The 26,469-nt window shown below is 37.4% G+C and overlaps 1 protein-coding gene across 1 annotated transcript in view; it reads left to right on the top strand.

The window, feature by feature from the left end:
- Positions 1 to 26,469, top strand: part of CCDC148 (coiled-coil domain containing 148) — a 273,305-nt gene that overhangs the window by 154,047 nt on the left and 92,789 nt on the right. The window contains exon 11 of the mRNA XM_047721825.1: positions 7,038 to 7,178. Coding sequence (XP_047577781.1) covers positions 7,038 to 7,178 — 141 coding nt within the window. The remainder of the gene's footprint in view (positions 1 to 7,037; positions 7,179 to 26,469) is intronic.

Genomic DNA, 26,469 nt, shown 5'->3' with positions numbered 1-26,469 from the left:
AATTGTCATCACCCCATGAAATCTGGCATTTTTCTCAATATATTTGGCATAGACTTTGGGTGAACAAGGAAACTACAGCGAAGTGGCCTAGAAAAATTCAGTACTTTAGAAATTGATTTGTCATAAGTAAAACTCATCTGATCTTAAGAAATATAAGATTGCCCTGGGACGCCTGGGTGGCTCAGTTGGTTAAGTGGCTGCCTTCGGCTCAGGTCATGGTCCCAGCTTCCTGGGATCGAGTCTCATATCGGGTTCCTTGCTCGGCAGGGAACCTGCTTCTCCCTCTGTCTCTGCCTGCCTCTTTGCCTACTTGTGATCTCTCTCTCTCTGACAAATAAATAAATAAAATCTTTAAAAAAAAAAAGAAAGAAATATAAGATTGCCCAAATCACATGTAAAATGTAAAGAATTAGTTGTTTTAATAGGTGTACACAGTAATAAAAAAATACAAACTATAGTGATACTTGTGGTTCCACAGAACAAACCAGGATATTTGAAAAAAGAGGCAGGTTCATAGGGCTTGTGAGGGTGGCAAAGTTAAAAATGTTGAGTTTAATTTTGAAAATATTGTATTTTGAGTACACGTGCAAATAGTAAAGACCTTAAACATTTGCTAGGATAGAATTGCAGACAAAAAGACGAAGCTGATATTGTACACTTTAGTCATACACACACAGAAGTGATAGGTTAACTCATAGGAGACACACATAACAAGCATAGAGAGGCTGAGTTCATAGAAAAAGAATAGCAATAGGAGCACCTGGGTGGCTCAGTCTGTGAAGCGCTGGACTCATGATTTTGACTCAGGTCATGATCTTGGGGTCATGAGATTGAGCCCCAGGTCAGGCTCCATTCTTAGCATGGAGTCTGCTTGAAATTCTCTCCCTCTGCCATCACCCACCACCACCACCACTCATGCTCTCTAGCTTTCTCAAAAAAAAAAAAAAAATAGCAGGAGAGTTGAGAGTGGAGGATGGACAGAACAGGAAAAGAAGAGAGTAGTATACATTAGTGGATAAGGAGAGATAACATTGTTTTGGGTCAGGAAGGAAAGAACTTTAATTGGGAAGAGATGGTCAGCAGGGTCAACATGATGTACCACCATCACTAGCAACATTTCACAAGACACTTGATTTTAATACAGTATGTTACAGATGGAAGATGGCTTATAGGAAGGAATGGTTTGGGAGTGGGAGATCAGGACAGAAGACATGTGATCTTATCCTAGGAATGGGCTTCCAAAAGAGATGGTAAATATAAGGACTAGGGCAAGCAGCAGATGGGGAAACCTAGGTGTGTCTGAAAACCAAGAGTCTGAATTTCCTTGTTTTTTTGCGGGGGGGGGGGAGAATCTATTTATTTATGTTAGAGAGAAAGCATATGTGAGGAAGAGAAGGAGCCAGGGGTGGGGGAGAAAAGCAGACTCCCTACTGAGCATGGACTTTCCCCCCACCCCATGCCGGGCTCCATCTCACAACCATGAGACTATGACCTGAACTGAAATCCAGAGTTGGGCACTTAACCAAATGAGCCACCCAGTCACCCCTCCTTGGTTATTTTGGTAAATAAGACAAAGTATATTTTTAGAAAACAAACTTAGAGCAGTGAAAGTGCACAAAGAGCTTAACTATTTAGTCACTTTTTTTTTTTTAAAGATTTTATTTATTTATTTGTTAGAGAGAGAGAGAGCATGAGCACAGGCAGACAGAGTGGTAGGCAGAGGCAGAGGGAGAAGCAGGCTCCCCACTGAGCAAGGAGCCCGATGTGGGACTCGATCCCAGGACGCTGGGATCATGACCTGAGCCGAAGGCAGCCACTTAACTAACTGAGCTACCCAGGCGTCCCCTATTTAGTCACTTTAATTCATTATATTTTAGGACATTTTATTTGTTCTATTCTCATTTTATGTATTATCATAATGAGTCATCCTTATATCAAACATAAGATATGAGGTATTAATTTGGAAATGCTAGTTCCTTTCTTTTCTGAAAAGAATTCTGCATCTTCATCTTCCTTCTTCTGCTTTCTTAATTTTCTTAGTGTATGTAGAACATGTAAATGTTTGTTTCTATTTTGTTAGTTTCATTGGTTTGCTGCCTACAAAGAATAACACATACTTATTGTAAAAATGTCACTCAGCACAGAAAGACTTAAAGAATAAATTTTTTGAATTTCATGAAATGATGCTATTCAGAAATAACCAGTATCATTATTTTGGTAAATCTCCTTCTAAGTCTTTTTCTAGGTATAGATATATAGATGAGTGGGGGAGGATCAAGATGGCAGAGGAGTAAGAGACCTAAATTTCCTCTGGTCCCAGGAATTCAGCTAGATAGTTATCAAACCATTCTGAATACCTACAAATGCAGCAAGAGATCAAAAAAAAGAATAGCAGCAATTCTGTGGACAGAAAAGAGACCATTTTCTGGAAGGTAGGACTTGCAGAGAAGTGAATCTGAGATAATATATGGGACAATAGACTACAGGGGGTGGGGCCAGCTCCCAGCAAATGATTGAGCAGCAGAGCACAAAATCAGAACTTGTAGAAGGCTCCTCCATGGAGGGACATCACTCCAGTGGCTAAGCAGGGGAGTGGAATCCTTACAGTGTGGTCTCAGGATCCTGAGAGTCACAGAAAGACCAGGGGTGCCTGAGTGTGGCAGAACTCCCAGGTATCAGAGTGGGGGAAGCTGGCTGCAGAGATGGAGCCAAGGAGTGGGCTCTCAGCTCAGGGTTGCCATAAACCGTGATCTCCGGGACAGTTGGCCACTACTCTTCAAGCAGAGACCCAACAAGCAGCAGCTCTGGAGTGGCACAGGAGCATGCTGTAAGAATCTGCTAGGTTTGGAGACTCCAAATGGGCCATGTGCCAGAGATAGAAATGCTCAGTCACAGGCCAGGAGAGTTCAGAGTGCAGCCCCGAGACCAGAGAGATAAGCATGATTGACTGCTTTTCTCTGAGGACTCACTGAAGAGGGGGGCCCCGAACTCTCAGCTCCTCTGGGGTCAGAGATTGGGAGGCCACCTTCTTCATTCTCATCCTCCAAAGCTGTATGGAAAGCATTCAGGGAACAAAAGCTACTGAGACCAAAACCTAGCAGATTAGTTAGCCTGGCCCCTGGCAAGGGTGGTTCAATTCTGCCTTGGGCAAAGACATTTGAGAATCACTGCAACAGGCCCCTCCCCCAAAAGATCAGCAAGAACATCTAGCCAGGACGAAGTTAACTTACCAATGAGAACTGCAGAACCCCCAGTGCTAGGGGAATACAGCACATAGAATTCATGGCTTTTTCCCCATGATTCTTTAGTTTTTCAAAGTTAAATTTTTAAAATTTTCCTTATGATTTGTTTTTCTATTTTTAAAATCTTTTCCTTTTTGCTGTATTTTTTAAAAGATTTTATTTATTTATTTATTTATTTATTTGAGAGAGAGACAGAGAGACAGCATGAGAGGGGAGAGGTCAGAGGGAGAAGCAGACTCCCTGCCAAGCAGGGAGCCTCATGCTGGGCTCAATCTTGGGACTCCAGGATCATGACCTGAGCCGAAGGCAGTCATTTAACCAACTGAGCCACCCAGGCGCCCTCCTCTTTGCTATTTAACCAACATCTTATCAATACCTTTTTAAAAATCTTTTTTAATTTTCATTTTAATAGTCATATTCTATCCCTTCATTGTATTTAACCTTATTTTTTGTACATATAAGCTTTTCTTTCTTTAAAATTTTGGGGATAGTTTCTTCTAATAGACTAAAATATACCCTAAATCTAGTGTATGGCTTTGTTTTAGTCTCCCGTCTTTTTTTGTTGTTGTTGTTAAATTTTTTTCTTTCTTTTTTTCAATCAACTTATTATCTTATTCCTTTTTTAAAATCTTTTTAAATTTTCATTTTTATAGTCTTATTCTATCACTTCATCAAATTTACCCTTATTTTTGTATATATATGTTTTTCTTTCTTTAAAATTTTGGGAGGCAGTTTCTTCTAACAGACCAAAATACACCCCAAATCAAGTGTATGGCTCTATTCTATTTGCCAGCCTGGTCATATATATTTTTTTTTCCTTTCTTTTCCTCCTGATTTTGGGTCTCTTCTGATTTGTTTAGTGTATATTTTTCTGGGGTCTTTGTTACCCTTTTAGTGTTTTGTTCTCTCATTCATCTATTTTGCTCTGGACAAAATGACAAAGCAGAAAAACCCACCTCAAAAAAAGAACAAGAGGCAATACTGACGACTAGGGACCTAATCAATACAGACATTAAGAAGCTATCAGAACTAGAGATCAGAATGATGATTATAAAGATGCTAGCTGGGCTTGAAAAAGCATAGAAGATACTAGAGAATCCCTTTCTGGAGAAATGAAAGAACTAAAATCTAACCAAGTTGAAATAAAAAAAGCTGTTAATGAGATGCAATCAAGAATTGTTACTGCTCGGATAAATGAAGCAGAAGAGAGAGTTAGTGATACAGAAGACCAAATGATGGAGAATAAAGAAGCTGAAAAAAAGAGAGATAAACAACTGCTGGATCATGAGGGGAGAATTTGAGAGATAAGTGATACCATAAGATGAAACAATATTAGAATAATTGGGATCCCAGAAGAAGAAGAAAGAGAGAGTGGGGGCAGAAGGTATAGTGTAGCAGATTATAGTGGAGAACTTCCCTAATTTGGGAAAGGAAACAGGCATCAAAATCCAAGGGACACAGAGAACCCCCCTCAAAATCAATAAAAATAGGTCCACACCCTGTCATCTAATAGTAAAACTTGCAAGTCTCAGAGACAAAGAAAAAATCCTGAAAGTAGCTTGGGACAAGAGGTCTGTAACCCACAACTGCAGGAATATTAGACTGGCAGGAGACCTATCCACAGAGATCTGGCAGGCCAGAAAGGACTGGCATGATATATTTAGAGCACTAAGTGAGAAAAATATGCAGCCAAGAATACTATATCCAGCTAGGCTGTCATTGAAAATAGAAGGAGAGATAAAAAGCTTCTAGGACAAACAAAAACTAAAAGAATTTGGAAACACCAAACCAGCCCTACAGGAAATAACAAAAGGGGTCCTTTAAGCAAAGACAGAGCCTAAAAGTAACATATACCAGAAAGGAACAGAGACAATATACAGTAATATTCACCTTACAGGCAATACAACGGCACTAAATTCATATCTTTCAGTAGTTACCCTGAATGTAAATGGGCTAAATGCCCCAATCAAAAGACACAGGGTATCAGAACGGATTAAAAAAAGAAGACCCATATATATGCTGTCTACAAGAGGCTGATTTTAGGCCCAAAGACACCTCCAGATTTATAGTGAGGGGCTCGAAAATCATTTACCATGATAATGGACATCAAAAGAAAGCTGGAGTGGCTATCCTTATATCAGATAAATTAGATTTTTAAACCAAAGACTATAAAAAGAGATGAGGAAGGACACTATATCCTAGTTAAAGGATCTGTACACCAAGAAGATCAAACAAGTGTAAATATCTATACCCCTAACATGGGAGTAACTAATTATATAAACCAATTAATAACAAAATCAAAGAAACACATCAACAATAATACAATATTATAGGGGATTTTATCACCCTCCTCACTGAAATGGGCAGATCATCTAAGCAAAGGATCAACAAGGAATAAAGACTTTACATGACATACTGGACCAGATGGACATCACAGATATATTCAGAACATTCCATCCCAAACAACAGAATACACATTATTCTCTAGTGCACATGGAACATTCTCCAGATTCTCCTGGGTCACAAGTCAGGTCTCAACCAGTACCAAAGATTGGGATCATTCCCTGCATATTTCAGATCACCTTGCTTTGAAACTAGAACTCAATTACAAGAGAAAATTGGAAGGAACTCAAATGCGTGGAGGCTAAAGAGCATCCTACTAAAGAATGAATGGGCCAACCAGGAAATTAAAGAAGAATTTTAAAAATTCATGGAAACAAACAAAAATGAAAACACAACTGCTCAAAATCTTTGGGATGCAGCAAAGGGGGTCCTAAGAGTAAAGTATATAGCAATACATAGATGATATTTGATGTTGAGATCATACTATTAATGTAGTTTTGCACCTGCTTTTTTGCATCTAATAATATGTTGCGGACATTTTTATGTCAATTAATATAGGTATAGACCATTCTTTTTCAATGGCAGTCATTGCATGATGTATCAGAATTAATTTAAGGCATCTCCTGTTGCCAGACATCCTGTTGCTGTGAATGCGTGAATGAATGTTTAGTTGTCTGAGTTTTGATTGATCTTGGTGTTTGACATGGAATCAATTAGACTCTTTCTAATTTTTCTGCTTAAGCAGCACCACAGGGAACACTCCTGGGGATACATTTTTGTGCACTTATCCAACTGATTGTCTTTTTTGAGTAATTTCCCCAAAATGTGGTTGTGGGTCAAAGGCTATGCATATTTTATATTGTGGTACATATTAATTTACATATTGTCCAGTGTCCTTTAGAAGTGCAGTACCAATTATGCTTCTACCAATAATATCAATCAATACCCAGAAAGTTCTTTTAAATGTCTTAAAATTTTTTTTCATCTTCAAACAGGCTCATTTTCCTCACTTATAAAATAAGGATGAAATGTATCAGTGGTTCTTAAACTTTTAGGATCATAGGATCATTTGAGAATTTTTGAAAACTGATTAGAAACTTGAACTGTCGTTTCAGAAAAACAAACCTGTGCAAAAATAGAGAAATTTATATGTACTATTTTTGAGAATTCATAGATTCTTTGAAGTCAATTCACAGACTCTTTAGGATCTCAGTCCATGAATCTAAGTGAAGAATCCCTGAATGAGATGATTTTAAAGTTGCTTTCTCTTTTTAACACTTACACACACACACACACACACACACACACACACAATCTTACATACACATCATGCACACGTCACACACAGAATTTTAATGTGTATTTGGAAAAGCGTTGACACCTGCTTGATATAGAACATAGTCTTATAAACCTCTGGGTATAGTTATTGGAATGAATTTCCATTTATTTCAGGTTCTTCAATGGCGAGCCCACCAGGAAGAGGTAGCACGATTGGAAATGGAAATTTCTGCCAGAAGAAGAGAAAAGGAGAAGGAGAAAGAGAAGCTTTGGAAGGAGAAGGAATTGTTACAAAGAGCAGAGAAGAAAAAGAAAGTATGAAATCTGCTATTTCTGCGAATGTGTGAATGAATGTTCAGTTGTCTGAGTTCTGATTATCTTGGTGTTTGACATGGAATCATCATAGGCAGTTCTTAGAAAGATTCATAAGGTTCTAGTGGAGTCTTGCTTCAGTTCATTTAAGCTTCAAAATTTGTGGATATGGAGGAGAATCCACTTTATTAACCTGCATGAGCACAGGTACTTGTGATTAGAAGAAAGGCCGTAAGGAAAGAAAAGTCAGGGTTTATGACTTAAGTCTTGTTCTAAGTAGGAACATGCAAAGACAAGAGGATACCAGGGTAACTTTTTGGTTGACTGCAGTGTAGCAACCAACTGTCAAAAGAGGTCTTTGCTGGTAAAATATATTGTACCAAGGTCAGAGCAGCTTATGGCACACCAGAAGGCCCTTTAAAGAATTTACTTCCTGACTTATTATTTGTTAGATTGTTTGTTTTTCATTTGCTGACACGAATTCATCACTCTACTTTTGAGCAAACATTTGCTTCCCAGTTTTCAAAAAATTAATCACAACACTTATTAACAGCTTCAAAATGATTGCTGATATTCCATGGAAGGAAAAAAGTGAATTTGAGATGGGATTTTAAACATGTGTCTGGGGTATTTATTTAGATGTTTTTGTTTATTTTATCAATTTTTGTGGTGTAAACAAACACTTTAGTACTCATCACCTAGCATTGAAACTCTTAAGGTTTTTTATTCTTTTATAGATTTATTTTATCTTACAGATTTAGTTGAAGTCCTCTCTTGAGGATGTACTCAGTACCATTTTCCTTCTTACCTCCTCAAAGCCAGTCTTGATCATAAAATTTATTCCTATCTTTACAGGCCATCAATTGCTTTTAACATTTTTTTTTTAAGATTTTATTTATTTACTTGACAGAGATCACAAGTAGGCAGAGAGGCAGGCAGAGGGAGAAGAAGGAAAGCAGGCTCCCTGCTGAGCAGAGAGCCCGACGCGGGACTCGATCCCAGGACTCCGGGATCATGACCTGAGCCGAAGGCAGAGGCTTTAACCCACTGAGCCACCCAGGAGCCCCTGCTTTTAACATTTTTTAAAAGATTTTATATATTGACTTGACAGAGCAAGAGAGCACAAGGAGGGGAAGTGACAGAGGGAGAGGGAAAAGCAGGCTCCCTGATGAACAGGAAGCCTGATGTGGGGCTGGGATCATGACCTGAGCAGAAGGCAGACACTTTACCGACTGAGCCACCCAGGAACCCTGCTTTTAACATCTTTTAATATGTAATTTGTGACTTTTAAATTTTTTTCCTGAATACTTTCGGACTGTATCATTCTGTGGCATGTACTTCTTCATTTAACGTTAACTTTTGAGATACAGCTATATTAATAAACAGAGATGGAGTTCACCCCTTTCTGCTGTGATATACTGTTTCCATGGAGAACAAAGCTGCCTTTCATCCCTTCCCTTAGTGGTTGACACTTATGGTTCTGAAGTTTTGTTCTTGCAACCGTGCTGGCATAGCCACCTTGTACATATCGACTGGGTTGTGTGTGCACAGCTCTCTCCACGGTACACCAAGGAGGAGAATTACCGTGTGGTAGGATTTGTATGCTTTTAATTTTATAAAGTTTTTTTTAGTTTATAAGATAATATAAATCTTCTTTTTGACTTTTGCCAATCGGATGAATGTGAACAGTGTGTCAGTGTTTTAAGTCAGGTTCTCCTTCAATCTTCACAAGTGAAATTGAAAAATCTTGTTTATTGGGCCATTTTCTTCCTCTGTAAATTGCTTATTAGTACTTTTTGTTTGTCTGTTTTTCTTTATTAATCTGTAGAAGTTATTTATAAATTCTGGATACTATTTCTGTCAGTTATATTTTCTTTCATTGGTCATCTTTGCCTTTAAATTTGGTCTATAGTGTCTACGGTTCAATGGAAATTTAAAATGATCAAGTAATCAAAGTTATTAAACTTTTCTCCTTTGCAAACTGTGCTTTCCTTTATGAACCATGACCTGATAGTGAGAGCATCTTTAGAGTTCTTGATCACTTCTGCTTAGGACCTTGTACATTTTACTGGCCCAGGACTAGTGCATGTATCATGTGAGATTTGGGACCTGTGCTGTGAGATTGCAGACAGTGCTAACTTAGCACTCATACACAGCACCAGCCTGGCTTCCTCTGATGACCCTTCTCCTTCTCTGGTCCTAACCAGAAAGTTAGCCCCCTTATCACTTTTCTGGGGAGTGGTCTTGGTGTGTCTGAGTCTCACTGTGTGCATGGACAAGTCCTACAGGACTTCTTGCTCTTCTTAAGAGGCATGATTCCAGCTCCCATGCACAAAAGTCTCATAGCTACTGTTAAAGACCCAGCCACCAGCTCCTCAGGCCTGTCTCAGGCCCAGTTCTATACAAGAACCCTTTGGCTCTGGCTACCTCTTACTGCTCTGACTTTGAGTTCCATCTTTATCTTCAGCACTGGGGCATTTGTGTGTGTTTGTGTGCAGTTGTGTTATAGTTTGTCCAAAATTTCTATGTTTTTAAAGTAGGAAAGGAGATTTCTATGTCTACTCAGACAAACTGACCAAAGTTCTGGCTGCCTTTATATATACTATGAATCCAGACTCTCTTTGTTCTATTTTCTATGCTAGAGACAAATTTTAGTTCTTTACTGTTTTGGCAGAAACCCTCCTATAGTTTCTCAAATTAGAAGCTCCCCCTGACTTGAGACTGATTGCTTTGTTAGCTGGTGCTCTGGTTTTCCTCATCTACTGTTTCACCTGCCTGGATTTCTCTTCTCATAAGCTAGCAGCCATAGAGGTAGAAAAACTGTTTCATGTATAATACCCCACCTGAGGATTTCTGAATAACAGATCGTCTTTTTCCTAATTCTTCTTCTCAGCAACTTGTCTTTTAGGGAATGACACTGTCTTTTTGCTGGAATAACAATTTTAATTTGTATTCCAAAGTTTACTCTGGTAGATGCCCAACTCTTTTTAAACCAACCTTTAAATTACTTTTTCTTCTGTGCTTTAAAACTTGAGTTGAACATAGGATACCCAGTTTTCATAGTTTTATCTCACGACTCAAAGTAAGTTGTTATTCCTAGGCTGTTAGGTGATAATGGTAATATTTCAGAAACATCTCTTCACTTTTGATATTATTGTCATGATAAAACTCAAAGAATAATGTCTTTCCATAAACTATCCCTAGGAGCTATTGTAAGAAACAAAATTACTGTGCTAGGTGAACCTTAAAATGCCTGATATGTAATATTGGTCCCAGTACCACCCTTTCACTAGATGTAGCATTTTGGATGGCTTGAATAACATAAAAACTACTCTGCATCACAGCGTTTTAGGAGGTTTTTTACTGTTTCATGCCTGGAGTTCTATGGGATCAAAGCAAGGATAGTTTCAGCCTCACTGCAAAAATAGAGATTTCAAGCAAGGCTCATATTAAAAGGAGACAGATTCCTTCCTTGCTCTAGCATGTTACATTTCTCTCCCAATTTTACTGGTTCCTAATCCAGCACTGAAGCCCCCACATTGTACTGCTGAAGGATGGGAAGCATTATCAGGAAAGTCAGAATAACTTCAACAGCTGTGGCCCACCAGCCATGTGACCTTCAGCCTTCCCTCTGAGATGTTTCTGGGGAGAAATCTATCATTCTGTGATCTCTCAGCCTCAAGGGACATCATATCAGTAAATATCAATAGACCCAGGCATCAGTAGAACCTTGGCACTTACGTGGTCTCCCTTGACCTCAGGTGATTTGGTAAATACTCAGAATTACATTCATCCTACAGATAACCAGAAGACAGCCAAAACAGTCTAAAATAAAAAAGGGTAGGTTATCATAAACAGAATGCAGGCTAGAGGGCTAGGCCAGTACTGCTTCCTAAAAGATTTAAGAAGCTCTGCTCTTTGGAGGGTGTCTTCTCAATTCATATCAAAGCTATTCTCTCAGTGTGGGAATCTTTGCATTCTTATGAGAATAATTTATCATGAAATTCCCTCCCCATTGTTTCTTAATCTAATAATATACTGACCTAAAGAGCTAAGAGTAGGGGGGTGGGTAGATAGACACTGAAGAATGATGAAAAATAAATTCCCAGACTATAAACTCTACTTCAGGATTGTTGGGACTGAAAGGGGCCAATGAACCACACCTGTGATAAGCGGGCTTCTAAGATAGGCTCCAAGATTTCCTGCCCTCCTGGGATACATATCCTATATAATCACCAGGATTATAACTTCCATGGGTTAGGTTATATTATATGGCACAGACAACCTTGGGAAAGGGAGATTACCCAGAAGGACTTGATCTAGTCACAGGAGCTCTTTAAAAGTAAAGAGTTTTCTTTGGCTTGTCATAAGAGGGGTCATCAGAAAATTTTTTTTTTTTAAAGATTTTATTTATTTATTTGACAGAGAGAGATCACAAGTAGACGGAGAGGCAGGCAGAGAGAGAGAGAGAGGGAAGCAGGCTTCTTGCTGAGCAGAGAGCCCGATGTGGGACTCGATCCCAGGACCCTGAGATCATGACCTGAGCCGAAGGCAGCGGCTTAACCCACTGAGCCACCCAGGCGCCCGGGTCATCAGAAATTTAAAGCATGAAAAGGACATGACTAAATATTTTGGCTTGAAGATTGAGCAGGTCACATGGCAAGGAATGTGGGTAAACTCCAGCAGCGGAAAGTGGCCCTGGCTGACAGCCAGAAGGGTAATGGGAACCTGTAACCTATAGTCCTACAACTGTGAGGAACTGAATTCTGCCAAAACCAAGAATGAGCTTGGAAACATATTTTCCTCTGAAGCTTCCAGGTGAGAACTCAGTTTTGTCAGCACCTTGATTTTGTTCTTGTGATATCATGGGCAAAGAGTTCAGGGACACCATGCTGGACTTCTGACTTAAAGGAGTCTGAGTTCATAAGTAAGTTTGGTCTAAGCTGCTAAATTTGTGGTACGTGTTACACAACAGTTAAAAAACTAGTACAGTTTTTGATATCTAGAAGTGAATTGTTATCGTAACAAATACCTGAAAATGTGGAATGGAATTAGGAAGTGGGAAGAAGCAGGAAGAATTTTAGGAACATGACAGAAAAAAGTCTAGAATGCCTTGAACTGATTTAGTAAAGATGTGGCTTCTGAGTCTCAGAAGGAAGTGACGAACATGTTCTTTAAAACTGGAGAAAGGATCACTGTTATGTGGTGACAAGAAGCCTAAGGAATTAGGTGCACTGCACTGCAGTTAGGTGGAAAACATTCCCAAGTAATGAACTTCATATGTGATGAGCAAAGAAGATTACTGAAATGTTGAAGGTGTCACTAGGATTTTTTGCTGCTTACAGTAACAAGGAGAGATTTGATGCTTTGGGAAAATTCTCAATCTATGTAAATGGCAAAAGACTCCAGAGTTAAGAGATTATTGCCACCATCATGCCATAGAGAAAAGGCTGAAAGTGTGAATATACAATCCTGTTACAGCATTGAAAAGATCACAGTTTCAGAGTATTCAGTCATATAAAAGACCCTTCTAGGAGATTAAGGGTGTTTCTCTTAGATCTCAAACTAGAGATCTGGGAAGTTTAAGGGCAATTTCTCTCAGCCATCTCAATAGGAAACCAAGAGAGAGAGAAAGGATTATCTCAAAAAGACCTGTGGGTGTGTGGCTTTTGTCTAATGGAGTGAATCCTCATAAAATCTGCAAAGGCTCACTTGGTTCTTGCGACAATTTTTCAGAAACACTGCCAGCTTGACTGAAAGGGACAGAGCGAGTATGAAATGAAAGGAGGCTCCTGGACCTCCCAAAATTCTCTTGGCAGGAAGCAGGCTGATAAAACTACTTAGAAAGTTGGCATTCCTAATACTTCTACCACTGGACCAACCCGCCCATCTAGGCTCAGGAAAATCTTCGCTTTACTTTTCACCACCTTATACATAGAATGGTTGTATCACCTTCCAGTAAGATATGCTGACAGTAGATTGTATATAAATCCAAAGGGGTCACTAGAAGTCCTATTTAGGATTATCATTCATCCATGTATGTATTCATTTATTCATTAAGTATGTACCAAGTGTCTTTAATGTGACACACATTATACCCAGTCCTTCATGAAATTGTAAGAGGTCACCCTACTCAAACAGAAGTTGCCCCTTTTCTGATATCTATCTATCTATCTATCATTTATTTTAAATAGGCTCCACACCCAGTGTGGAGCCCAATGTTAGGTTTGAAATCATGACCCTAAGATGAAGACTGGAGCTGAGGTCAAGAGTTGGACAGTTAACCAACTGAGCCACCCACCCACCACTTTGGTATCTTTTTGTTGTTGGTGGTGGTGGTGTTTATTTTTTTAATTTTTAAATTTTTTATAAACATATATTTTTATCCCCAGGGGTACAGGTCTGTGAATCGCCAGGTTTACACACTTCACAGCATTCACCATAGCACATACCCTCCCCAATATCCATAACCCCGCCCCCCTCTCCCAACCCCCCCTCTCCCCAGTAATCCTCAGTTTGTTTTGTGAGATTAAGAGTCACTTATAGTTTTTCTCCCTCCCAGTCCCATCTTGTTTCATTTACTCTTCTCCTACCCCCTTAACCCCACATGTTGCATCTCCATTTCCTCATATCAGGGAGATCATATGATAGTTGTCTTTCTCCGATTGACTTATTTCGCTAAGCATGATACCCTCTAGTTCCATCCACGTCGCCGCAAATGGCAAGATTTCATTTCTTTTGATGGCTGCATAGTATTCCATTGTATATATATACCACATCTTCTTTATCCATTCATCTGTTGATGGACATCTAGGTTCTTTCCATAGTTTGGCTATTGTAGACATTGCTGCTATAAACATTAGGGTGCATGTGGCCCTTCGGATCACTATGTTTGTATCTTTAGGGTAAATACCCAGTAGTGGAATTGCTCAATGAGATATCACCTCACACCAGTCAGAATGGCTAAAATTAACAAGTCAGGAAAAGACAGATGCTGGCGAGGATGCGGAGAAAGGGGAACCCTCCTACACTGTTGGTGGGAATGCAAGCTGGTGCAACCACTCTGGAAAACAGCATGGAGGTTCCTCAAAATGTTGAAAATAGAACTATCCTATGACTTTGATATCTTTTTAAAGGAATGTGTTTACCTGCTCCATCACAAAGATAATACATAATTCTTGGTTAGGTTAGTAGAAGCTCTAACTAATAATACAGAAGTGTTTCTTTTATCTTCAAACTTTATGAGTAAGCAAAAGGGTTAACAGAGAAAAATTAAAAATACAAAATGGAGTGAAATATATAGAGTTTGCAATTAGTTAAATTAAGCATGACTATGTATAGTAAATTAAATATATATGCATATATACACAGTATTTACAAATGGGTATATTTGTGTAGGTACATACACACACACACACACACACACAAGTATAGTGTGACTTTCCTGCCTCTCTCACTGGGTCCTGATTGCTTAGGGAGTTTAGGATAGTGCCTTCGCCTTCTTTCATGCCTAGACCTCCTCTTCTCTTATTTCCTGGTTCTGTATCAGCAAACCATACTTTGGGTATCTGTCCTCACATGATGGTCCATGCTAGTCTGATTACTTCCTAGTGTGAATCCTCTTATGCCAATAAAATTTATTAGTTTTGCTACCATTGATCAAAGTTCAGGCCTTAACATATGAACATTTTGCCCTGACTGACTCCAGTAAGGTTCATCAAGTCTCTATTAATTTTTTCTTTTTGTTTAGGCTTTTAATTGCTACTGTATGCATTTGTGCACTGCAGGAACTGCAGAATATAGAACTGTCCTGTGCAATTTCCTTCAAATGCCTATGGCTGATTACCTTTTATTTCCAGTGCAAGCTTTGCTATTCCAGAGGGTGGGGGATATAGATTTAAGGACTTAGGGAGTGGGAAAAAGGATGTTTAAGATAAGAGCACTGCCTGGAAAACATCCCCTGACTGATTAAAGGAGTGTGTGTGTGCAAAAGAGAGCTAGTGATCTAACTGGATCCCACTTAGACTAAAATGACTTAAGATATAAATACTGTAAAGTTTGTAGTGTATCACTAGGGACCAACTGAACAGTGAACTTACAAAAACACTCTGGCAGCACTCAGCAACACAGTAATGCAGTGACTTTCAGGTGATCTAAATCTGCTTAAAGCACTTTTTTACATTCTCATAAATGGAGAATATGGAATATAAAAACTCTGATCAATGCCTTGGACCTTGAAAATATGTCTTTCAAACTCTCTGAACTCCAGTTTGATGTCTGCTCTAACATACACCCACCTAAACCTCTCACTTGCAAACATCCTCTTTTTAAAGGAACCACCTGCTACTAAAGCCAAAGTGTTTCCATCTGGCTGAGGTCCAATCTGTTGAACTGTTTCCTATCCTCAGTTTTGTGGTTGTCTCAATTACTAATTCCTAAAAGTGTGAAGTTGCAGTAAACATTTGAGGAGGTGTTTGTCTTTAATTATTGGTCTTTTTATTTGGGAATCTGATGAAATATCCCAACTGGGGAGCTATAAAACCTAGTGAGTAAAATAACTATCAGGATATTATAATCATCAGAAGGAGGACATAGTTAATATATATTTTATGTAAAACTGACTCCAAAGAAACTGGGGTTCAGAGTTTATTTTCTGAATTTTTAATATTAGTCCTCTGAATAATATTATTTAAATAAAGAAATTAATGTAATATGGGAAGTTTAATTATCCAAAAGAAATCAAAGATCATGTAATTTTTAAATGTTCATAATGTTCTTTATTTTGTTATTAAAATTTAGAAATGAACATTAACATAAGCTTATTAACTGATTCTAACATTCTAATATGAGACTGAATGTAGAGACAGCTATCAGTATATTAATGAACAGGTGACATAAAGGTAGGATGAAATAGGGCTACACTGAGACACATGATAAGTAAATTGTCAAAATTCAAAGACAAAGAATGAATTTTAAGAGCAGCAAGAAAAAAAGAGAGAACTTACATATAAGGGAACCCTGATAAGACCATAGGTAGATTCCTCCACACAAACATTTCAGGCCAGGAGACAATGGAATGACATTCAAAAAAATTGAAAGAAAATAATTGTCAATGCTGTCCTTCAGAAATGGAGGAATAAAGACTTCCAAACAACAAAAGCCAGAGGGAGTTCATTACCGCCAGACCTGCCTTATAAGAAATACTAAAGAGAGTTCTTCAGTGGAAGTAAAAGAATGCTAATTAACATAATTAAAACACAAAAAAGTAGGCTAAACCTCACTGGTACTGGTAAATACATAGTCATTGTTAGATTCTGCAATATGGTAATAGTGGTACATAACTCAAAAGTCTAGCTTAAAAGTTAAAAAAAGAATATGGTAAAAAGCATCAATACAATGATCTGTTATTAGTTACACAACGAAAAGAAAACACCTGTAAATTGTAATAGCAATAACCTAAAGTATGGGGGAGGAAAGACGTAAATGTGTAAAATATATTAATTCTATTGAAGTTAATTTGTTATCAGTTTAGAGTAGGTTTAATATAAATTTAATAGGGATGCCTGGGGGACTCAGTTGGTTAAGCATCTGCCTTTGGCTCAGTCATGTTCCCAGGGTCCTGGAATCAAGTCCTGCATCAGGCTCTCTGCCCAGCAGGGAGCCTGCTTCTCTCTCTGTAGGCCACTCGCTCTGCTTGTGCTGGCTCTCTCTCTGCCTCTGACAAATAAATAAATAAAATCTTTAAAAAATTGAAATAATAAATAAATAAATAAGTTTCAATATATTTTATATAAGCCTCATGATAACCACAAAGGGAAATCTTATAGTAATTATACAAAAGAACATGATAAAGAAGTCAAAGCATATTAATACCAAGACATCAAAACTAAAAAAAAAAAAAAAAAAAAGATAAAAAAGAACAGTGGATCTACAAAATAACCAGAAAACAATTAACAAAATGACAATAATAAGTTCTTACCTATCAAAAATTACTTTAAATGTAAACAGATTAAGTTCCCCAATCAAAAGACATATAATGCCTGAATGGATTTGATAAAAAAAATAAAAATCCCACACCCAACGACATGCTGCCTACAAAAGACTCTTTTTAGCCTTAAAGATACACATAAACTGAGAGTGAAGGGATGGATAGAGACATTTCAAGCAAATGGTAATTAAAGCCAACCAACCAAACAACAAAAAACTAAACAAAACAAATAAAACTCCAAAAGTAGCTATACTTACAGCAGATAAAATAGACTTTAAATTTAAAATGGTAAAAATAGACAAAGTCAATATATAATGAAAAAGTGTTTAAGACATCGAGATGGTATAACTGCAAATATTTATGCACCTAACATCGGAGCACCTAAATATGTAAAGCAGAAACTAACAAAGCTAAAAGGGGAAATAAATAGTAATACAGTAATAGACATTTTAATAGTCTACTTTAAACAACAGGTAGATTTACAGAGAACCAATAAGGAAACAGTGGATCTGAAGAATATGTAGATCATGTCATCTGCAAAGAGACAGAGTTTGACTTCTTCATTGCCAATTTGAATATTTTTTATTTCTTTTTGTTGTTTGATTGCTGTTGCTAGGACTTCTAGTACTATGTCAAACAAGAGTGGTGAGAGTGGGCATCCTTTATATGGAAAACCCACCCCCAAACTACTGGAACTCATACAGCAACTCAGTAATGTGGCAGAATACAAAATCAAGGTACAGAAATCAGTTGCTTTCTTATACACTAATGAAAACATAGAAAGGGAAATGAGAGAATCGATTCTATGTACTATAGCACCAAGAATCATAAGATACCTGGGAATAAACCTAACCAAAGAGTTAAAGGATCTGTGCTCGAGAAACTACAGAACACTCATGAAAGAAATTGAAGAAGACACAAAAAGATGGAAGACCATTCCATGCTCATGGATTGGAAGAATAAACATTGTTAAAGTGCCTATACTGCCTAGAGCAATCTATACTTTCAATGCCATCCCAATCAAAATCCCACTGGCATTTTTCAAAGAGCTGGAACAAATAATCCTAAAATTTGTATGGAACCAGAAGAGACCCCGAATTGCTAAGGAAATGTTGAAAAAGAAAAACAAAACTGGAGACATCATGATGCCGATTTCAAGCTTTACTACAAAGCTGTGATCACCAAGACAGCAAGGTACTGGCACAAAAACAGACACATAGACCAGTAGAACAGAGTAGAGAGCCTAGATATGGACCCACAACTCTGTGGTCAAATAATCTTCGACAAAGCAGGAAAAAATATACAGTGGAAAAAAGTCTCTTCAATAAATGGAGCTGGGAAAATTGGACAGCTATGTGTAGAAGAATGAAATTCCACCATTCTCTTACACCATACACAAAGATAAACTTGAAATGGATAAAAGACCTCAACGTGAGGCAGGAATCAAAATCCTAGAGGAGAACATAGGCAGTAAACTCTTTGACATCGGTCACAGGAACTTCTTTCATGATATGTCTCCAAAGGCAAAGGAAACAAAAGCGAAAAGGAACTTTTGGGACTTCATCAAGATCAAAAGCTTCTGCACAGCAAAGGAAACAGTCAACAAAACAAAGAGGCACCCCACAGAATGGGAGAAGATATTTGCAAATGACACTACAGACAAAAGACTGATATCCAAGATCTATAAAGAACTCCTCAAACTCAACACACACAAAACAGATAATCATGTCAAAAAATGGGCAGAAGACATGAACAGACACTTCTCCAAAGAAGATATACAAATGGCTAACAGACACATGAAAAAATGTTCATCATCATTAGCAATCAGGGAGATTCAAATCAAAACCACATTGAGTTACCACCTTACACCAGTTAGAATGGCCAAATTAACAAGACAGTAAACAACAAGTGTTGGAGAGGATGTGGAGAAAGGGGAACCCTCCTACACTGTTGGTGGGAATGCAAGTTGGTGCAGCCACTTTGGAAAACAGTGTGGAGATTCCTTAAGAAACTAAAAATAGAGCTACCCTATGACCCTGCAATTGCATTACTGGGTATTTACCCCAAATATACAGATGTAGTGAAAAGAAGGGCCACCTGTACCCCAATGTTCATAGCAGCAATGGCTACAGTTGCCAACTGTGGAAACAGCCAAGATGCCCTTCAATGGACAAATGGATAAAGAAGATATGGTCCATATATACAATGGAGTATTATGCCTCCACCAGAAAGGATGAATACCCAACTTTTTATCAACATGGACAGGACTGGAAGAGATTATGCCGAGTGAAATAAGTCAAGCAGAGAGAGTCAAGTATCGTATGGTTTCATTTACTTGTGGAGCATAAGGAATAACACAGAGGACATTGAGAGATGGAGAGGAGAAGTGAGATGGGGGAAATCGGAGGAGGAAACTAAGCATGAGAGACTGTGGACTCTGAGAAACAAACAGAGTTTCGGAGGGGGTGGTAGGGGGTTGGGTGAGCCTGGTGGTAGGTATTATGGAGGGCATGTATTGCATGGAGCACTGGGTGTGGTACATAAACAATGAATTTTGGAACACTGAAAACAAATAAAATAAAATGGAAAAAATATTGTAGATCAAATGGAAGTAACAGACATATACAAAATATTCTATGCAACAACAGAATATGCATTCTTCTTAAGTGCACGTGGAACATTTCCTAGGACATACCTTATGTTAGGCCACAAAACAAGTCTTAGCAAAAATAATGTTAAAATTGTACCAAGTATCTTCTCTGGCCACAATGGCATGAAATTAGAAATTAATAACAAGAGGAAAACTGGAAAATTCACAAACACAGGAAATTAAACAATACTCTTTTGAATAACCAATGAATCAAAGAAGAAATTAAGAAATAAAGTTTCTTGAGACAAATGAAAATAGAAATTCACCATACCAGAACTTATGGGACATAGCAAAAGCAGTTCTTAGAGGGAAGTTCATAGCAATAAGTGCCTACATTAAGAAGTAAAAAATATCCCAAGTAAACAACCTAACTCTACACCTTAAGGAACTAGAAAAAGAAAAACAAAATTAGCCTAAATTAGAAGAAAGGAAATAATAAAGGTTAGAGCAGAAATAAATAGAGAACAGGAAAACAATTGAAAAATTAACCAAACTAAGAGTTCTTTAAAAAATAAACAAAATTGACAAACCCTTAGTAGAAAGGAAAAAAGAGAGAAGACCCAAACTAACAAAATTTAAATGAGTAAGGAGACATTACAACTGATACCACAGACAAGGAAAGAACCATCATAGGCTACTATGAATATGTATATGTCAAAAAAACAACCAAACAAACAAACTGGACAACCTAGGAGAAATGGGAAAATTCTTAGAAACATACAGATTACCAAGACCAAATCAGTAAGAAATAGTAAATCTGAATAGGCCAATTACTACTAAGAAGATTAAATCATGAATAAAATGTCTCCCAATGACGAAAAGCCTAGGACCAGGTGGCTTCACTGTTCGATTTTAGTAAACATTTAAAGAACAGTTAACACCAATCCTTCTCAAACTCTTCCCAAAAATTTGATGAGGAGAGAACATTCCCAAACTCATTTTTTGAGGCCATCATTATCCTGATACCAAAATCAGGAAAGGAAACTAGAAAAAAAAAACCACTATAGGTCACTATCTTGATGAATGAGATGCCAAAATTCTCAATAAAATACTAGCAAACTAAATTTAGAAGTACATTAAAAGTATCATTCACCATAATCAAGTGGGATTTATCTCTGGGATGCAAAGATGTTTCAACAAGTGCAAATCAACCAATGTGATACATCACAGTAATAGAATGAAAGAAAAGGATTATATGATCATCTCAGTAGATGCACAAAAATTATTCAGCAAAATTCAACATCCATTCATGATATCTCAACACAATAAAAGCTATATAAGACAAACCCACAGTTGACATCATACTCAATGGTGAAAGAATTAAAACTTTTCCTCTAACATCAGGAACAACACAGGATTCTCATTCTTATACTTTTATTCAACATAGTACTGGAGGTCCTAGTTAGAGCAATCAGACAATGAAAGAAAAGGAAGAAAGGGTGGAAGGGAAGGGCTTCAGGATCAGAAAGGAAGAAATAAAATTGTCTCTATTTGCAGATAACATAATTTTATATATAGAAAATTCTAAAGTCTCAAAGAAAAACACAAATCTAATCAGTAAATTTAGTAAAGTTGTAGGATACAAAATCAACATACAAAAATCAGTAACATTTCTATACAGTAAAAATGAAATTTTTAAAAACAAAGACATCAATCCCATTTACAAGTAGCATCAAAAGCATCAAAAACAATAAAATACTTAAATTTAACTAAGGAGTGAAATGTGTTCATGCTAAAATCTACAAGACACTGATAAAAGAAATTGAAGATGACACAAATAAATGGAAAGGTATCTCATGTTTACGGATTGGAAGAAGTAATATTGTTAATATGTCAGTACTACAGAAAACCATCTATAAATTCAGTGCAATCACTATCAAAAGTCTAATGGCATTTTTTATAAGAGTAGAAAAAACTCTCCTGAAATATATATGGAAACACAGAAGACCCTGAATAGCCAAGGAAATCCTGAGAAAGAACAAAGCAGGAGGTATTATACTTCTTGATTTCAAGCTGTGCTATAAAGCTATAGTCCTCAAAACATTGTGGTACTGGCATAAAAATAAGCAAATAGAGTAATGAAACAAAATAGAAAGCCCAGAAATAAATTCAACCCTATATGGTCAGCTAACACTTGATAAGAGAGCCAAGAATACTCACTGGAGAAAAGATAGTCTCTTCAATAAATGTAGCTGGGATAATTGGATATTCCCAAGTAAAAGAATGAAAGGGAACCATATATTATACCACTCACAAAAATTAACTCAAAATGGATTAAAGACTTAAATATAAGACCTGAATCTGTGAAACTCCTAGAAAGAAACAGGAATAAAGCTCCTTGACATGGGTCTTAATAATGATTTTTCAGTATGAAACCTGAAGCACAAGCAACAAAAGATAAACAAGTGGGACTACATCAAACTAAAAGTTCTCAGTCAAAAGAAACTGCCAAAAAAGCGTGAAGACAACCTATGGGATGAGAAAAAGTATTTGCAAACCATATATCTGATAAAGAGTTAATATCCAAAATATATACATTAAAAAAACTCATACAACTTAACAGCAAAAACAAAATAACCCAATTAAAAATTTAGGCATTTTAAAAGGATCTAAATAGACATTTCTACAAGGAAGACATATAAAAGGCCAGAGGTACATAAAAAGATGCTCGACATCGCTAGTCATTAGGGAAATGCAAATTAAAATCACAATGAGATATTGCCTAATGCTCTTTAGAATGGCCATCATCAAAAAGACAAGAAGTAACAAACACTGGCATGGATGTGGAGAAAAGGGAACACTTGTGCACTGGTGGCGAGATTATGTGAATTGGTACAGCCACTATGGAAAACCATATGGAAGATCCAAAAAATTAAAAATAGATAATATAATCCAGAAATTCCACTTTCGAGACTGTATTCAAAGGTATCAAAAACACGAACTCAGGGACACCTGGGTGGTTCTGTTGGTTAAGTGACTGCCTGCAGCTCAGGTCATGATGCTGGAGTCCAGGATTAAGTGCTACACTGGGCTCCCTGCTCTGCAGAGAGTCTGCTTCTCCCTTTAACCCTCCCTTCATCTCATTCTCTCTCTCTCCCTCTCTCTCTCTCTCTCAAATAAATAAATAAATAAAATCTTTATTATTTTTTTAAAAGATTTTTATTTATTTATTTGATAAAGTGAGAGAGAGCATGAGAGGGGAGAAGGTCAGAGAGAGAAGCAGACTCTTTGTTGGGCAGGGAGCCCCATGCGGGACTCAATCCTGGGACTCCAGGATCTTGACCTGAGCTGAAGGCAGTCGCTTAACCAACTGAGCCACCCAGGCACCCTAAATAAAACACTTTTAAAAACACTAACTCAAAAAGATATCTACACCCTCATGTTCAAAGCACCATTATTTACAATAGTCAAGATATGGAAACAACCTAAGTATCCATCAATGGATGAATGAATAAAGAAGTCATGGTGTATATACACAATGGAATATTTTCAGCCATTAAAAATGGGGAAATAAACCACTTGCAATGACTTGGATGGACATTGAAAGCATTATGCTAAATGAAGTAAGACAGAGAAAGTGAAATCATAATGCTAAGTGTAGTCAGAGAAAGTAATTATGCTAAATGAAGTCAGAGAAAGGTAAATACTATATGATCTCACTTGTGTGGAATCTTAAAAGAAAAACTCTGATAAAGACTTATGATCACAAGGAGGGGTGGCAGGAGGAGACATTAGTGGAAGATTGTCAGAAGGTACAAACTTTCAGTTATAAAACGACACATTACAGATATTTAATGTACAACATGGTGTCCATAGCTAACACTGGTGTATACAAAGTTGTTAAGAGAGTAAATCTTGGGACACCTGGGTGGCTCAGTTGGTTGAGCCGCTGCCTTCAGCTGGGGTTATAATCCCAGGATCCTGGGATCAAGTCCCACATCAGACTCCTTGCTCAGCGGGGAGTTTGCTTCTCTCTCTGCTTCTGCCTGCCACTCTGCCTGTTTGTGCACTCTCTCTCTCTCTCTCTGACAAATAAATAAATGATTAAAAATCTTTAAAAAAGAGTAAATCTTAAGAGTTCTCATCACAAGGAGAAAATAATATTTTCCCTTTATTCTTTTCTTCTTTCTTCTCCTTTTATTGTATCCATATGAGAAATTGGATGTTAGTTGAACTATTATGGTAATCATCTTACAATATGTAAATCATACTACACACCTTAAACTTATACAAGGATGTATGCCAATTATTTCTCAATAAAACTGGAAAAAAATGAAATTTTCTACTAGAACTTCTTTTTGAAAAGTAAAACTAAAACAAAGACATGATGATAGGATCTTCCTACTTTTTGTCAGGACACAGTTTTAAGAAAAAGTCAAATGGAGAGGGAATAAAAAGCAGCCTGGATTAGTCAAGAGCCAGATGTATGTTTCTTTGGAAGAGATTTTTCAATAGGCAGTTTTAAAATTTTTTAAAATTAACCCCAGGTATCAATTTTTGAGTATATTTTCTGTCTAGGTCTTGGTTTTTTGGTGATTTGATTTAATTAATAGACATCTATACAATGCTTGGTTCATGCAAGGCCCTGTTCTATGTTCATTTAATCTTCTTGACAACCCTAAGGGCAAGGTACTAATGTGATCTTCATTTTATAAAAGAAAAAACTGAGACACATAGAAGGTACATAATTTCCCCAAAGTCATACAACCATAAAGAGGTTCAGAATTTGAACTCAGCAGGACTAACTCCATAGTTTGTGATTCTAAACACTGTGCTATGCTGTGCACCATTGTGATTGCTATTTGCTATTAGTTTTGTGATTAATAAATTTTGAGAAAACTCATTTAAAACTTTTTGCTTTAGGGTCATTTTCATGGCATTGGCCCTGTTCTAGATTACTCAGAGTTTCTAAATAGGTAGGAAACTGATAATTTTAAAACTCTTGAGTCATCTGCTTATTAGGAGTATTTGTTGTTCTATATGTGCAAACAGTATCACTGTGTCTGTCTCCTTTTTCCTCTTAATATTTCTTCAGGATTTCTCTCCTTGGGCTAATGAACCACTATGACTAAACAATTTAGAAGAAACCACACAATTATAGGTGTTTTCCCCCAAGTTTTTATTTAAACTCTAGCTAGCTAACACACAGTACGATCTTATTTCAGGTGTAGAATGTGGTGATTCATCACTTACATACACTGTTATAGTTTGATCACAATTGAAGTGTCAAGTGTAAGACGTGTTATGAATGGATTTTAAAAACCACTTTCATTGCTTCTTTGGTGCTCTTCTTTTGTTAAGGAGACCAAAGAAAATAATGATTTCGATGTGATTTTTTTTTTTTAACCTTTCGGTATCTTATTTAACAAGAAGACAATCTCCACAGGCTTCCAGTGTCACATCTACCAATCGATCAGAATTTGTACCCATTACCCACTTTCCCTTTTACAATGCATGAAGTATCTGTGCTCTTAAAGCCAGCCCCTTCATACACTACACCCTATCCTCTCTCTCCTATTCAAGGTCATCCCAATCTCTCTCCCACCACCATTTCTCTCTTCTCTTCTAGATCTTTCCTATTAACCTACAAATCTGCCATTATGACTTCTATTTAAAAAAATACTCTCCCTTGACCCCATACTTCCTCCCTTAGAAATTGTACCATTCTATGCCTACACACTGTCTCCAACTTCTTTCCATTCACTCTCTCATGGGCTACTTTGTCCTACCACTCCAGCAAAGCTGTGGTTACCAAGGTCATCATTGATCCCATATTGCTCATTCCAGGAGTCAGTTCTCAGTCCTCACTTTATTTGAACTATTGAAACAGAAGTGATCACCACCTCCTCCTTGGAAAACTTGATACTTGGCTCCCAGGAAGCCATTCTCTCTGCTTTTATCTCCCCTTGCTCTTTTACCTCACTGGTTTCTCCTTCTCAATAAACTTGGATGGATCCTCCACATCATTCTAACTTCTGGGCCTTGGAGTGCCCTGAGGGCTCTAAGTATATGTACTTACTAGGTGATCTCAATCAATGCAGTATTATTTAGATGTCATTTATATGCTGACAATAGCAATTAACATCTCTGGTCTAGGCTTCTCTCCTGAACTCCAAATTCATGCATCCTATTGCCTCAAATATAGTACGCCCAAAATGTATTCTTGTTTTTCCCTGCAGACCTTCCCCTTCCCCAGTTTTCTTTTTCTCAACAAATGGAAACTATTCTCCTAGTGCTCCAACCAAAAGCCTTGGTATTATCTTTGACTCTTACTTTTCCCCTTGCACACCTCCTACCGATACCTTCATCTATTGTCATAAACAAAGGCTCTACCTTTTAAATCAGAAATATTATAATAACTTCTTAATCTCTTAGTTTCTCTGCCTCCTCCTTTTCCATTCCCATTCTCCTTCTCCAGGCCATTTTCCACACAGCAATCAAAGAAATGTTTTTAAAATTCATGTCAGATTATGTCACTTCCTGCTTTACATTCTATATCTCTTGGATCTTATATCCTGCCACTTTCCCCCTAAGTCATCTGTGCCAGCCATACCAGTCTACTTCCTCCTTTTCCAACACCCTGGCACATGTCGTCTTAGGCTTCTGCAGTGGCTGTTCTGCTGTCTGGAATACTACCCTTCCAGATGTCTGCATAA

The sequence above is a fragment of the Lutra lutra genome, chromosome 3, assembly GCF_902655055.1.
Source record: "Lutra lutra chromosome 3, mLutLut1.2, whole genome shotgun sequence".
In the NCBI taxonomy this organism is placed as follows: domain Eukaryota; kingdom Metazoa; phylum Chordata; class Mammalia; order Carnivora; family Mustelidae; genus Lutra; species Lutra lutra.
This window is presented reverse-complemented; position numbering and strand designations above follow the sequence as displayed.